Source organism: Falco naumanni, chromosome 7 (assembly GCF_017639655.2).
Source record: "Falco naumanni isolate bFalNau1 chromosome 7, bFalNau1.pat, whole genome shotgun sequence".
NCBI lineage: Eukaryota > Metazoa > Chordata > Aves > Falconiformes > Falconidae > Falco > Falco naumanni.
This window is the reverse complement of record NC_054060.1, coordinates 23,126,390-23,141,726: the sequence shown is the minus strand read 5'-3', so window position 1 is coordinate 23,141,726 and position 15,337 is coordinate 23,126,390. Positions and strand designations below refer to the sequence as shown.

The window sequence follows — 15,337 nt, the reverse complement described above, 5'->3', positions numbered from 1 at the left end:
TCTCAAGTGTTCTTTGAGAAGTTAGAAAAAACTCCATTTTGGCATTGCTGCTTTTAGGGCATATTCCAAGCACTTGTATAACCATCATCAGTGATCTAGAAATCTGCAAAGATGCTGATATGTTGCATTCATGGTATCAAAAAATAAGATTGAGCACTGAACCTTCTACATAAAAATGGAGTTTGAGGTATTTGTACAACCCTTTGTAATGGTGATTAAATCTTACCCGTTGCATATTGTCTGTAATTATTCAGGACTCGTTACATGAAATATCATTCCTACGTTACTATTTGGAAGATATACTGTTGTACAAGGTACAAACAAAACTCAAGTCTTTTATTAGCTATAAAATTTGAATGCTAACAAAGTACTAAGTTCAGTACAAAAGACTAAAGCAACTGGCCTGCACTGAGACTTAGAAAATGAAAACAAGCAGGTCCTGCAGCCTGCGCAGAACCCGTGCCACCCACGCCGCGCACTCTGCAGAGGTGCCAAGGCGAGTGCAGTACATTCGCACAAGCTGCAGCACAGACACCTCAAGTCAGATTCCTTCCCTCCGCTCTCAACAGTGAATCTTACAGCAATGAGCTCAAAAATGGGTTTTGTGGAGACTAAAGGTAATTTCTGGCCATGTTGACAAAGTACATTTTACCAGTCAAAAGTCCATGGGATAGATTAAAAATAAACCACTGTATAGATTCACTCATTTCTTTAAATGGTCATATTAAATCCTGTAAATACCAGCTATCCTTCGGGATTAAAAAAAACCCACCCAAACACACACCATAAAAGCTCCCCAAAACAAAACCCCAAAAGCTACATAACAGCACAATCCAGGGGCAGCAGGAAGGGGCTGGATCACCAGTGTCACAGTTTGAAATTCAGAAGGTAAGGCCTCATTTCAGCATGGCACTCAAGTGAGCTTTTCGGTTTGCATGTGATGACTGAAAGGGTGCAAAACAATTGTCAGTAACTTGTTTTCCACCTCTTCTATTAACTCCAGATATTTTTTTTTTTTTTTTTTTTTTTTTGTCCAGAACTGTAAGATCTTTTGTTAATCTGAAAATCATATTATTTTTGCATTCAGTATAGGGACAATCTGAAGAGAAATTATGGTAACTTTGATTCATGCATAAATAGTATTATTTCTCAAGTGGTTAATGGGTTAGTTTTCTAGACCATTGTTCGTCAGGGAAGGGAACAGAATTCTCTGGGGAAGTATCAGCAACACTCAACTAAATATAAAACATCTCAATTTGCTTCCAAGATAAAATGTAAAATAGTCAACACTGACTGAAAAATCACGAACTATTCTGTTTACCTAATTTGTATTTTGACAAGATTGTTTAACATTTTCACATGGCCTTTGTAAAATGTCTTTCTAGTTTGTGTGAATATAGATAGTGTTACACGGCTAACTTCTTAGAAAACTCATGCACTCATGAAAGGCTATGATAAACTGAACACATTTGCTACAGGGCATGTTTAAAACACTACTGCTTGCAAGACCATCAGTTCGATATAGCCCGTTATAGAACAAAATAGGCCAAAATTAAAACTTGGCATGCCAGCACACTTTAATTCTGTATTTGTGAAATGATTTTTCAAACTTAGGAGCCCTTTTCACTACTTTAAAAGGAAACCCCACACATACACACAAAATTCTAACAATTCTAACACAACATTTGTTCTTTACCAACTAGCATATACCTTGTTTTAATAGTTTAAAAGTGATTAAATCCCTCAAGATTGTGCAGATCCAGGCATTACTGAGGAAATAAAGACACTCATCACTATTCTTCTTAAATTTTATTCCGTAATAAAAAAGAGAACATGAAAGAAAGAGTGTTCCAAGAATTAAAGCAATTATTGATCAATGTAAGGAGCAGCAAACTAATTAGCTGAATGACAATTAAGGACCTGGTTCATCAAAAGTAATTCTGGGTCCACCATGGCATATTCGTAGGCTTCTACAAAACAGAAATCCGGACTATCTTTTACTGAAGCAGGTCCTATATTATCTACAGAACACTTGATTTCATTTTCTATTTATCCTTCTCTTTTTGTTCTTTCTCCTTCTTTTCACGTTCAGCTTTTGCTTCCTCCTCCTCATGTTGTTTTATCAACTGTTCCACCTCCTTTTGCTTCAGAACCCTTATTACTGTCTTTCCGTTCTCTCTTGTCAGTGTTGCAATTTCAACTGAAACATATGGAACAGACAGCGGCGTTACATTTTGTGCTTTAGGCAAAGCAATCATCAGAAGGATAAGATTTACAGTTACAACTGACAACGAAGCAGAAGGCTCTTGTACAGCCTCTACAAAGCTTGACTGGCAAGCCAGATGGCAGCAGTCCTCTTCCACAGCAGCCTACACAAGCACATTAATACCTCTCCATGATTCTTCTACCAGACACACAGCCATTTCTGCTACCGCACCAATGAGGCCTGCGACCCCGGAGCAGTGGTCTATCCCCCAGAGCCAACCAAGACGGATCACCCTCAGCTAAGCCACCTCTATGGTTCTTAGAAAGGCCAAGGCTGAGAGCTGCTGCATCTCCTAAAAACGTTTCTCATGTCCAACTAAAAATCCAATAAACCCCATCTAGCGCATATACATTCGCGACATTTCCTTTTTTTGAGCAAAAGGTGTGCTCCCGTCTTAGCAAACTGCTTACCTTTCTCTGCAGAGAGTTTGCTAACATCCATGGTTTTGTTTAGCACCTTAATGGCTAATGCAAGCGCGGTCTTTAAGGTCATTTCTCCTTCTTTGTAGTCTTGCTTTAGCATTGACACAGCTGCCTACAAACATCACAGAAATTAAAAAGGTATCTTTGGGCAATCAAACAAACAGTTGCTTTTTGCCAGATAATATCACTACACGAGTAACAGCAAGATTTCTACAGTTACCTATTTCCATTCTGCACTAGTAATCAACAACTCCGTTCAATTAGTGTTTGTGAAAAGCAGTGCAATTCACACTTTCTTTTTCGCTTGACTTTTTGAAAGGAAAAAACCCCAGAACTTACAGCACTATTATTTCCAATGCACGTAGCTTTCCACCCTCCATAATTTCCACTAGGATCGCTTTGATACAGCTGAAATCCATAATGCTTATCCCAGCCAATATACAGCAACGAAACACCAAAAGGACGTTTTCCTGTTGAAAAGAAGGCTATTAGCAATCTAAATTTAACAAGATTGGTCACAAGTGACAATTATTTTCTTTGATGTTTTTTCAAATCTATTCCTGTGAACTAGGATTTAACAAGACTGTTCTGCACTTCTGTTGCTTGAGATAAGGATGCCAGCGTTTCTTTCTAAGTCGTGTGGGGGCAGCAGAGATTTATTTCATTTAACCCTAAGAACAGCTCATTTCTGTCTCCACAAATGATAATTTATCATCTCAGAACTTCAAATCACAACTTAATATTTTAAGCGTGTAGCTGAGCTGTTAAAGCGTGTAACTTCACAGTGTTACCGAAATCTCGGAATGAAGAACTTATCGACACCAATGTGATGTAGATAAGCAGACACTTCCTTATTAACGGCCGGGTGCATGAGTGAGTCTTCTCATGATCAGACACCATATATAGAACTTATCATGATTATGCATGAATACTTAATGAATATGCATGATTAATTCCCCAAAATCATTAACATATTATCCTCCTAGATCCAATTCTGTGCAGTAAAGGTTAGAAAGGTCCAGAAATGGGTCTGGGGTATGATTTGGGTAGGTGGTACATGAGTCGGTGGTCGCGATCTCCCCCTGCCGGAATTACCTTTTACTAAAGTTCACGGTTTCTTGGCAGGTAACTACAAGCTGTTCCAGTCAGCTCTCCCCAGTTCCCATTAATTCTGTATTCTGACATTTCAATACACTCTCTACATACGGAAGACTAGTTAACTACAAAGAAACCTTTCAAACCCTAAATTTATTACCTAAGTTTTAAACACTGATTCTAGCCCATTCTTCTGGCCTTGGTACAGGACTGTACAAAGGATTTCATAACAGCTTTTACTGTGCAAATATATTTCTTATCCCTCTATATTTCTATTTAAAATGATTTTATAAAATCAAATAAAGTCAATCAGTCTTAACTTATTAGCAAATCTGTAACAACAGTGTCAAAAGTCAGGTACATAAAAAGGTCATTCTTTCACCCTAGATACATGTAAAATACCAGCTCATCAGTTCATGTACTAAGGAACGCTACTTACAACATCATTTTCTAACCTGTTGCTCAATCCACAGAAAAAGTTTTAAAAAAAAGTGTTACAGTATTTATACCCCTACATATAATCTTATTTGTGATTCATTTTGGGCCCATCCAGCATAACAGCGCAATGCTGAAAGTCTTTTGAGGGCATTCACTCAATTTGAAGCGCACTCAAAAGCGTTCTACATGATGGGCTACAATCCCAGCCACCAATTTCTCCATCATTACAAAGTAGCACCTTCAGCAGCAAAACAGTAACAGTGACTACTCAACCCTCCTCTTAAACATGACTATTGTTTTTCTCAGTATAACTTGTTACAGAAGAACTTGGTAGAACTGTCCAGAGACTGAGATGCTTCAAATGACTTAACACAATCATTCTTTAGACATTGAAAAGCAGGGTGGCTCATCACACTTCATTACCTCCGAACTGTGTGTAAGCCTGCTTGATATCACATAGTGCTGTTACCAGTTGTTCACAAGGAATAGGCTCTTGATATTGTAACAAATACCTAATAAGAAAGAGGGGGGGGAAAAGAAAAACAAAAGTTTTCAAAACTTGCTTTGCTGACTACCCTGTACCACATTTAACAAGAAACAAGTTCCTAAGTTAGAGCCTCTTTGATCTAGCTGTTTTATTTCAAACAATCTACTTCTGCTCTACTAAATGCATGTTCATTTTTATTTAACACATAGGCAGAACTGAATCTGACAATGCAGACAAATAAAACCATGTTAACTATGAGCAAACCTACCTCTGTGCAATCAGTCTCAGTTCATTTGTTAAAACATTGGCATCTGAAGTTATTCCTGCAACACTGCAAGCCATATCCCTGCAATAAAAACATACAAATTAACTGAATTCCTATCAATCTCCAGCAAATAGTCACAGTTTCATAGAGTGGTTCACGCAGAACACCTACTGTTGGGCTTTTCTGATCAAAACTATTAGCTGCCATGTAAAATAGATTCATCAGCTCCTGCCTTTAGGGTAAGCCAAAAATATTATTTAACCGCTGCACAAGAGCACAGGCGGACAGCAAAAAGTAAGCGGGTCAGTATGTTAGATATACATACAGTTCTGAGAAAAGGATCATGCCAAAGGTGATTGAATCTTGAATGTCTTTCTCAAGAGATGTTTGCAACATGCAAGTGCCTATCAGGAGGCCACCTGACACAGCCCACCAGAATACAGAAGGAGAAAAGTGCATCATATAGATGTGACAGGGCTTCAGTGCAAGATGCTGGCTGACACATTGCATCTGTGTAACTGAAACTTAGTGATCTTGATTTGATCATAAGAAAAACAGCACCTCACATCCTTGCTTGTTTCATTAGCTCTTAATTTAAGGTCTCTTTTGCCAAAACCGGTATTGCTACAAAGCTTTCACTACACAGAAAGGATTCAAGAAAAAAAATCCAGGTTATTTTTTCCAAGTGATCTTAAGAATTCTTCAGAATATGGAAGGACTAGCCCAGGCGAGCACTCTCCATTGCACTGTTACACTGCCTCCTTGAAAATCCAGCACTTCCTACAGTTCTAGCTGCTTTCAGGATCAACACAGAATGGGAAGCTGACAGGATGAAAAGCAATTTTGTTTTATGTGCACCTTCTGGCAAGGACAAAGCTCTACTTCCCTGATAGGCAAGAGAGCATAATCCGTAACGCTCTTCACCCCGACATCACAAATTTAACTCCCAGAGAGCTAAAAAGGAAGGCATAACAGGGAGATACATCATCTCTGCTACATTTGTGGCCAAGAAATCTAAGGCATGTTTTACCTAATTATCTTGTTATCTTTGAATCACAAAAGAAAAACTTAGAAGAGGATGCAGAGCTGAAACAGCATGGTGATTTTTGTGTGCATTCTTTATTCTGCCCCCTTGAATGGTATTTTGCAAAACAAAGAATTCCTGATTTTCTTTACTGCTGCAATAACTTTATCTTGTATCAGGAAGGACCAACAAATGAGCTATTCCACCTAGAAAATTCTCCTAGACATAGGGGGTGCGGAAGAAAAAAAAAGAAGAGATGCTTCTACTTTAAGGGAACTACTGAAGCGTACGAGGACAGAATAGTCAGATTGCTCTAAAACATCCGAACAAAAAGCATACTAACACTTCAGATAAAATAAAACCAGGTGCAATGCTAAAATGTTTGAGTAACAGCAGTGTTTTGTTACTGGTAACATCACTGGATTGCTGATCATCATTTCAACTTACTCATTAAGTTTGTATATCTTCTCAGAGAAAAACACTTCATCGAGAAGCTTGTGGATGTTGCGTCTCTCTGCTGCTAGCAAAACACCATCATTTGCTAGGATTCCCAAGCAAGTACCTGCATGTCCAATGGCTTCCATTGCATACTCAACCTGGTACAAGCGACCTAGGAAAGGATTTAAATTAGTAACATCATCAAAAAAGTAACATTGAGCAATACCAAGTACGCAAGATCACTTAAATTCGCAAGAATCTGACAGACACTTATTGTATACCCTAGTCTTACTTCTTCGGTCTGTTACCAGTTGACAGTAAATTAATTGGTTGAAGAGGAGGAGGGAGACAGTGACAATCTGATGAGGTAATACAGGTCATCACCAATGTGGAAAAAAAATCCCTTTCTTTAAAAAAAATAAATATCTACAGAACCCTGCTATAGTAGAATGAGCCAAAATAGATTTTCAATAATCAAAGAAAATATTAAGTCAGAGTCCATCCCATCTAAGAAACAGGAACACATGGTTTGTATGTACTTGTTGCAGCACGTATAAGAATAGCAAGGTGAGGTGCGATTGTGGAATATTATGCATTCTTGGGGTGGGGGCTGGGAGAGATCAACAGCAAAACCCACCCATCTTCAACAAAAAGCAGACGGTGAAGGTTTGCTCAGGTTAGTTCAGAAACACGGCAGGAGGCATGGCTCACGCACGGGCACGGTCTCACTGCTGCTCCAGCTGGGATGCACCTGGAAGCCCCCACTTTGGACCCCCGGTGCTCAGAGAGCGCGGGGCGCCGCTGCCGGGGCGAGCAGAGTCTGTGACTCACGCGTAGATGGGAACCCGCTACAAACGGCCATGCTTTGCGCAGGCGGCTCCTTACTCAGTTTTGACAGAACAGGCAAGAGTTTACTTGAAAGTGTGCGGTTAAGAAATACCTTCTGGAGAAAATATGGTCGTTCTGGAGTCGTATCTTCGAGACTGTAAAAAGCAACAGCTGGTTAAACGCCACCCTGCCCCCCCCCCCCTCGGGCCGTGGCGGAGGCGGGCCCGGCCCGGGGACCCCGCTCCGCCCGCCGCCCCAGCCCCGCCGCCCGCCTCAGCGGGGCCCCGGGGCAGGCTTCCCCGCGCCGCCGCCACTCACCATGGTGCCGGGGTCGCGCCGCGCGGCCGGGAGCGGGCCTGCAAGACACCACACGGCCGTTACCGGCGCCCCGCCCCGCCGCAGTGCAGAGTCATCCCCCCGCGCACGTCCAGGGCCCCGCCGCCGGCCGGCCCGCGCTCCCTCCCCCCCAACCCCACCCCCCCGCCGGCCCTCGCTCCCTCTCCCCCCCCCCCCCCCCACTCACTCACTCACTGGCGGCGGGGCGGAGGTGGCCGGCGGACCAGGGGCGGGCGGGTCCCGGCCGGCGGGGAAGAAGCGGGCGCTACCGCCGCGGCCGAGCCTTCACCGCTGCGTCGGAAATGGCCGCCGCGCCTGCGCGGTGCCGCAGGCCCCTCCCCCTCCCACCCGCCGGGCGGGGCTGGCGTGTGCCCGCGCCCCCGCCCAGGGGAGGGGCGCTACACGCAGCGCCCCGCCTCCCGCCTCTCCCGCGGTTCCCGCGCCCCAGCCGCCCCCCGGCGCTGTGAGGAGACGCGGCCGCCCCGGGCCCTGCCAGTCGCGGCGGTGCCGCTGGAGCCAGGGCAGGGCCCCCCCGCCCCGGGAGGGCAGCCCCCGGCCCGCCCCCGGCCGCGTACAGACCGCGGAGGACGCGCTGCAGCACGGGCGGCGCCGCCTTTATTGCAAGAGAGCCGGGCGTCAGGGCGGGGGGCGGCCGTAGGCCTCGGCAGTCTCGAACCACACCTTCTCCACGGCTTCGCGGCCCACCTCAAACATGTTCACCAAGTGTTTCCACCCGGTTTTGGCCGTGATCATGAGGTATTCCTTATTCTCTGGGTACAGCAGCGCCGTGTGGGCCGCTATGACAAGGGACTGGGAAAACCTCCCGCTGACCAGGAGGAAGAGGGCCCCCCTCTCCTCCCCTGCGAGTGGCTGGACGCTTTCAAACCCTGCCAGCACATGGCCCCCCACACTCAGGGGATCTGGGCTCTCGATCATCATGTACATGATGGCTATTGCAACTTCAAATACGTAATAGCCATAACTCATGTCACTAAAATCCAGGATGCCGGACACTTTGTACTGAGGATTCTCCAGGGAAGCAGAAGTAGAGTCTACTAGAATGTTGTGGTCATTAAGATCTCCGTGATTGACACCTAAACACAGAAGAAAGTGAAACTATTTAATAAGTATTAAACAGTAGAATCCAATTTTTTATTATTTTTTTTTTTTAAGTTTTCTTCCCCATTTCTCAGTGAAACAGCTTTGAGAAGATGTATATAGGCTCAGACTAACACTCAACCACAAAACCATACTAGTCTTCCTCAGCACCAAGTGTTGCCTTTCACAGCCTTACTGCTTCCCTAGGGACCTCCATCCCAATGACAGGTGACTGGACACCAACTGACAAAGGGAGTGTCACCACAACTTACTCTGGCCCGGTACTACCTGTGATATGCTACATGTTTTCCAAACACAGAACAGCAGTTTTCAAATCAACAAACTCTCAAGTGATCAACATCACTGTCAGCTGAATTCCAAAAATATGATTAAACAGTTATTTGGCCTTTCTGAAAGGAAGTAGTGTACACCATATATTCTTACTAAGCTGATGTAACGGCATGACAATCATCACCTTAGCTGGAAGCAAACTCATCAGAAAGATCAAGAACTGACTGTGGACAGCACATTCCTCCTGGCTTATTCTGTGCTGTGTTCAGTCAGCAAAATATTTGCACTTATCTAGCTAGGGACATAGGAGACCCTGTAAAGAAGACAAACAATTCTTTGCTTCTTTCTCCATAGACCCAAACTCCTGTAAGAAACTTCAGTGTCTCAGTTCAACAAAATTACAATGAGAATAAAATACTCACAGGCTCGAAAACTGCTTAGCTTGGGTATTATTTTCCCTTTAAACTGCTCAATAACTTGTTCCACAACTTCACGGTATTTGTTCTGGCCCAAGGCATAAATGTACTGATCTAGAAGAGGAACATTTGCCAGGTTCCAAATGAACTGACCTCGATGCAGACTTTTCACTGATGGATGATGGAATTTCTTTGGAAAAAGCACAAGATAAAACAGGCCATAAGTAAAAATCCTGGTTTTTATGATTGCACGGCTTGATTCAAAGCCCCTATTAATTTTAACCGGTTCCTAATGGGGCTCACTGAAAAGCACTGTAACTGTAACTGACAACAAGTAAAAGAATAACCTAAGGAATGATTAAGGCAAGCATCTTGATTTCTACATACAACCTGAATGGAATGTTTTTTTCCCCATTTCCTAGGCACATTAATCACTTAATTTAAAATCAGTACTGACTTTCTGCAATGTGACATTATGCAGCGAGTTTGAGGCCTTGCCAAGGCTGGAGTCCCACACTGGCAGAGCCTGGATTGCACAGCTGGTGCTATGGAAAGCAGTCGGAGCAGGAGAGACACAAAACCTGCCAGTGTGCTGGGAACAGGCACGCTCTGTGTGTTCAAAGGTAGCAGTTTCTGGGGATGACCCTTAGCATCATCTGGTACGTGAAAAACCCCGATGACAGGAGTGCATTATGGAGATACTGGGCAGAGCTTTATTCTTATGAAAATTTGCCTTTGTACAGCCAGGTGGCCTACATATTTTAAACAAACAAGGTCCTTAACCTCTCTCCCCCTAGCAAATTGAAAAGGTGGTTTGGAAAGTGACACCCGGGGAGGAAAAGCATCTCTCCCACTGCACACCACACCTACCCTTGAATCCTCTAACACCTATTAACGTGGCTCACGGGCCAGATTCTACCAGTGCATAGGGCAAATAAAAAAAACCTCCCACAAGAGTAGCTGGCTTCTTAAAAAGAAACCTATGCTTGTAATTAAGGCTCTTAAAGGTAGCTAAATGATTGTCAGTGCAGGGTCCCTAATGTGGCGCTTTAAAGCACCACACTGGAAGGAAGAATGCTACCTGGTAAGCAACCGCTGCAATCCTCCCAGCACAAAGCTGGCGTTCCAGCAAGCTATAAATAGGCTACCAGGTGTGTGAAGGGAAAAGTCATGAGCCCTTGTTACTGTAAAGCCACAGACAGAGTCGCTTTACAGCCATGAACTTCACTTCCATTTAGAGAACACAAGGCACACCTAAACAAAAGGAGACACCACCAGCGAAAGTGGTGGAATACCATTTTGTGCACAAAACAAAAGCATGACACATTGCTTTGCTATCAAGTTGGCAAAGTAAATTAACCGGGTAGAAAAGATAGGCTGTATGTTCTGATCTGCCATCAGAAAACATAATACCATGGGTACTATTTTTAGTGTCAATGATCTTTTGAACTTTTGACAGTAACGATTGTAATTTTCCTGCTTTTAAATGACAAACCTTGGTAGACAGTAATCCGTATGTTAAGGGCATAAAGAGCCTTTGCTGTCAAAATTTGCTTTCTCATCAACTATTTTCTCCTTTGCAGGAAAAGTAACAGGCATATTTTGAGGCTAGCTGGTCTATATAAATTGTTTTAATCACATTATAAAAGCGTAACCAGAATGCTGGAAGGCGACAGTAAATTATCCTTCCCAATTGAAAGAAGCTCTTGTAATTTAAGAAAGTGCTTAGTAAAGCTGGCAATTCACATTTCATAATTGTCTGAAGCTGATAGCCAGAACATGAGAAGGAAAGGTTAATGAAAGTCAATAAATAATGCAGGAATCCTTTTATGTATCAAACTTAATTACTGGCTGACTTATCAGCTTTATTATCCCGTATAACTCCAGAGTAAAGAAAGAACTTACTGTACATTAAAATTATTTGACTGGAAGTGATGCAAATGAGAGAAGTGTCACAGATCTCTGTTCATTGGCACAGCTGGTATTGTGGAGAAGGAACCAACTGCTACCAATGTTAAATGACCAGGAGAAAGAGAGCAAGTCAAAATTAATTCAAAATAATAGATCAGCCAGCTGTGCCTGATGTGCACTAAACAATAATGCTTTAAAACAAGTTTCACATGCTTCTAATTTGAGCACCGCAGAGTTCACTTCCCTTATTTGCCATGTTTGAAACACCAAACAGGTGAGTTTTGCTTAAGTAAAAAGAAATACTTATCTCCCTGTTTGTGGTACAAAAACACATTGCAAAAGGATCACCAGTACCACATCATAAGCGTTAAATGGTCACGTTATTCCGGGCAATGCTTTGATAATAGCCAGCCTGGAGGCTGGCACCTGAAGGATGACTTAACTGACATCTGCCTGCACCGACTTCAGTTTTGCAGATCAGGAAAGCAGACAGCAAGCAGAAAAAGGAATACAAAGGAGAAGTTAATTGAGAAAGAGGTTTGTGAGGCCAGAGCAACAAAAACTCACCTCTGAGAGAGCTTTATCCAGACTGGCAGCTAGCTTACCGATCTCGTACAGAATCTGAGCATTTGTAGCAATTTTTGCTACAGGTGTACCTGGCAGGTAAGTCAGCAGCCTGACCATGTACTTTTTGTTCCCAGGCGCAGTACCTAACAGGCACAAAGAGGCTCAGTCAGTTGCTTCAGTATACACTACTGAGCAGTAGCTATGGCAAGAGGCAAAAAAGCTTTATCCCAGTGCAGAAGTCATCAAACATAGCTGATAAAAGAGATTTCATTCAAAGATTTTGTTTACCAGGATGTTGCATGGTGATGCGCAAACCTGCACACACCTGCAGTCTATGCTGGACTTTCAGTCCCTGTGCTTGGACCTGACTGATACAGCCGGTTTCCCCCAGTGCCTGCAGACACCCCCTTACAGCTTTCACAGCAGAATGGGAGGTCTCAGGAATCCCAGCTTTTGTATGGAAGTTACAGTGGAGATACAAGCAAAATGTCAACATGATTTTTCTTCCAAGCGCTGTTAAAGCAATTTGTTCTGGCATCACAGATGGGCCTGAGCTGTATTTTACACCCTTCTGCAGGCAAATAGTTTATAACATCGTTTGGCCTACAAGGCTTTTTATTTTTCCCTTTTCTTGTGCGTTGACAGGTCAAATCAATGTTTTCTCCAATTGGTTACACCAAAGTTATTTCCTGAGTGCTTTCATAGTTATTACCCTCTTTGCTTTGCTTCTGGTATTCTAAGTTTGGACTACAGCTTTGGATTTGGATTTAAATCCACATCTAAATTTGGATTATGGCTGGACCTACAGGTCACCCAATTAATTTTTAAAAGTAAGCCCAGAGCTTTACTCCCGTGTGTGCATGGCATGCCACACGCCGAGCGGCTGCCAAGCTAGGGGTGCCAGCAGCGCAGCAGAGGCGCTAACTACTCACCTCCTGACTCCAGAGACATGATGTTCCCGTCTCTGGTGAGGCGAGGCGTAGCCGAAGGAAAGCCTTCGGCGCTGAGAAACATCATGGCCCGGGTCTGCGCCTCGATGAGCTCCGGCTCCTGGCTGTCTTCTGAATTGGTGATTTTGAGGACGTACTCGCCAGCACCTTCGGCCGCGTCTTCGCTTCTCCCGACTCGCACGTGGAAGTTCTGGTCATCGTAGCTGGGGAGTGGCCGGACCCACGACACCGTCAGCCCGAACACCCGCTCGACCAGCGCCGCCGCCTCCCGCTCGCCCAGCGCGGGTTTGGAGCGCGTCTGGGGCCGACCGCTTCCAGCGGACATCGCGTGTCTGGGGAGAGGAGAGACGGGACATGGCGCACCTGTGCCGGCTGCAGCTACAGCCAAACGCGTGCGGACACCGGGGGGTTCCCGCGCTGGCCACACCGCGCACCCCCGCCAGGCGGGCAGGCGGCTGCCCGGCCGCGGGATATGCGGCACTCCCGGCACCCCCACCCCCACGGCGCGCAGGGGTTCCCCAAGGCCCCCCCCGAGCCGCCCCCCGCTCACGGCTACGGGCGAGCCCCGCCGCTGGCCCCGCCTCACGGCCCCGGCCCCCGTGCCCGGCGGCCCCGCGGCGCGGCCTGCGCGCAGCACACGGAGCGGGGGGGCGGCCCCCGGCGGCCCCGCCCCCTCCCGGGCCCGCCCGGCTCAAACCCCGCAGGGGCGTCGCGGCCTGTGTGCGCGCTGCGCCCGGCCCGGCGGGGAGGGAGGCCCGGCCCGGCGGTGGCCGCTCGCAGGCCGGCGGCCGGGGCCCGCGGGGGACGGCGCCCCACCCCGGCCGAAGGTCACTCCCCCGGCGGGGCTGAGGCCCAGCGCCGCCCGCCCTTTAGCCCGGGCCGGTGGAGGGTTACGCACTTAATTAACGTAATTACCAACCGCAGTTCCTCACACATCCTAACTTTCAAAATCAAGATATAAATCTCCTCTATAATTTCTAATTAATAATAATAAAAACGAAGTAATCTTCCACAATAGATGAGATCCCACCATGGCAGCATTAGGAATCTGAGGGAAAAAAGTATTTTAGGAAAGGCTTACTGAAGCTTAAAAAAAAAAGATTTCAAATAAACCCGTTACTAAGAATCCTCTATCTCGATTTTTAAGTGTTATTTGTAATATAAAGGATGTAAAATTGAAAATGCTATTTTAATCGACTAGAGAATTTAGAAAAGGGAAACAGTTTCCCCAAGAAACAAGTATGTTCCTTGTATTTTTTCCCCATGGTTTCCAAACAGACATTACTAAACAAAGCCGTTGAGCAACTAACAAGTATTTTTACCAGCTTCACTCTGCTCCACCCCCACCCCACCCCTCAGGAATGGCACAAGCATATTTTTTCAAGAATAAAAGCTCCAGAAAATATTTAGGGTGCCCTCTCTGAATTTCTGAAGGTTTATCTCAGTGGAACACAGATGGTGTAACAGGAAAGCATTCTTGCTACGCTCATGACTTTATGATACGTAGGTTACAGAAAAATCAGAATATATTAATTCTCTGTAAACAAAATCACAATGCATTTTGCAAATCTGTACCTTGTTAATCTTGCCTCAGTTTCCTGACAGAAGTGCCAAGACCTACAGGCTTCTGTGCTCCTCCTGCCAGCCCTGTGCCCTGGTGGGAAGCCACAGAGGTGGTGAGGCAACACACGGGACTCGGGTTGTACTTCGGCCTCTCATTCCCTGTACGAAAGATCAGACTTGCATAATCTAGCATCTCTGTGTCGGGTGCAGGGCTAATCCCCTTCCAACAGCGAGTCCTCAGCTTGGACACCCCTAAATAACTTCTAAAGATCTTGTCATAGCTGTAAGCTCTGTGCATCGCAGCTATAACATCGGCCAACAGCTGGGTTTAACAGGGCTTGATCTAAATTCTAAATTAGACATTTTCCTGAAGAAAAAAAATGGGTTATTCAAAAAGTATTTGATGTAATGTCCAGACTAGTATCTGGAGCTCAGCTAACACAAAACTCTTTCTACACCAGCCAAATATGCGTTGGGAGCCCAAAGGTGAGATGCCCCTAACGAAAATACAAAAACATTTTGCATAATTTTATACCCTTTTCCTCATTCATCCCACCCTTTTATACATACTTACAGTACCGTTTTAAGTGTATTCTATACTAGCTATTCAAAATAGATGGTAACACATGAGAACTGTGATCTGCTTGCTTCGTGATACAATTTTCTTTATTAAAAATAATTTACATCATTGGTAACATTTTATGGACAATTGTTATCAGTTGAACTTAAGCTATATCTATACAATACTTACTGAACTTGAAACTTACACTGTTCTGGTGGCTTTAAACAGCAGACACTGATTTGAAGTTGCTTAAATATGATTAATATACATAGTTTCATGTCCTTATACATAGATGTAAAATGTATAAATATCAACACTATCCCAAAGCTCTGTCGTTTTGGAGGGGGAAGGAGGAAGAGGGGTGCAAGGAGAGGAAACAT

General features: G+C 44.6%; 2 protein-coding genes across 4 annotated transcripts; both read right to left on the bottom strand.

Moving 5' to 3' along the window:
- Window positions 1-1,794: 1,794 nt before the first annotated feature.
- PSMA4 (proteasome 20S subunit alpha 4) lies at window positions 1,795-7,931 on the bottom strand. Of its 3 annotated transcripts, none has more exons than XM_040602036.1 (9): window positions 7,795-7,931; window positions 7,582-7,619; window positions 7,376-7,418; window positions 6,445-6,607; window positions 4,977-5,054; window positions 4,645-4,733; window positions 3,028-3,158; window positions 2,677-2,800; window positions 1,795-2,200 (listed from the first exon to the last, which is right to left on the bottom strand). In XM_040602036.1, exons 2-9 carry the CDS (start codon window positions 7,582-7,584, stop codon window positions 2,046-2,048), a joined length of 786 nt encoding a protein of 261 aa, XP_040457970.1. In that variant the 5' UTR covers window positions 7,585-7,619; window positions 7,795-7,931; the 3' UTR covers window positions 1,795-2,045. The 3 variants fall into 3 exon arrangements, with proteins under 3 accessions (XP_040457970.1, XP_040457971.1, XP_040457972.1); XM_040602037.1 differs by having other exon boundaries at window positions 7,791-7,930; XM_040602038.1 differs by lacking the exons at window positions 7,376-7,418; window positions 7,582-7,619; window positions 7,795-7,931 and adding an exon at window positions 7,073-7,236.
- Window positions 7,932-8,196: 265 nt separating this feature from the next.
- HYKK (hydroxylysine kinase) lies at window positions 8,197-14,513 on the bottom strand. Its single transcript, XM_040602035.1, has 5 exons — window positions 14,408-14,513; window positions 12,815-13,162; window positions 11,883-12,025; window positions 9,411-9,594; window positions 8,197-8,693 (listed from the first exon to the last, which is right to left on the bottom strand). The coding sequence occupies exons 2-5, from the start codon at window positions 13,155-13,157 to the stop codon at window positions 8,236-8,238; spliced, it is 1,128 nt and encodes a 375-aa protein (XP_040457969.1). The 5' UTR covers window positions 13,158-13,162; window positions 14,408-14,513; the 3' UTR covers window positions 8,197-8,235.
- Window positions 14,514-15,337: the final 824 nt, after the last annotated feature.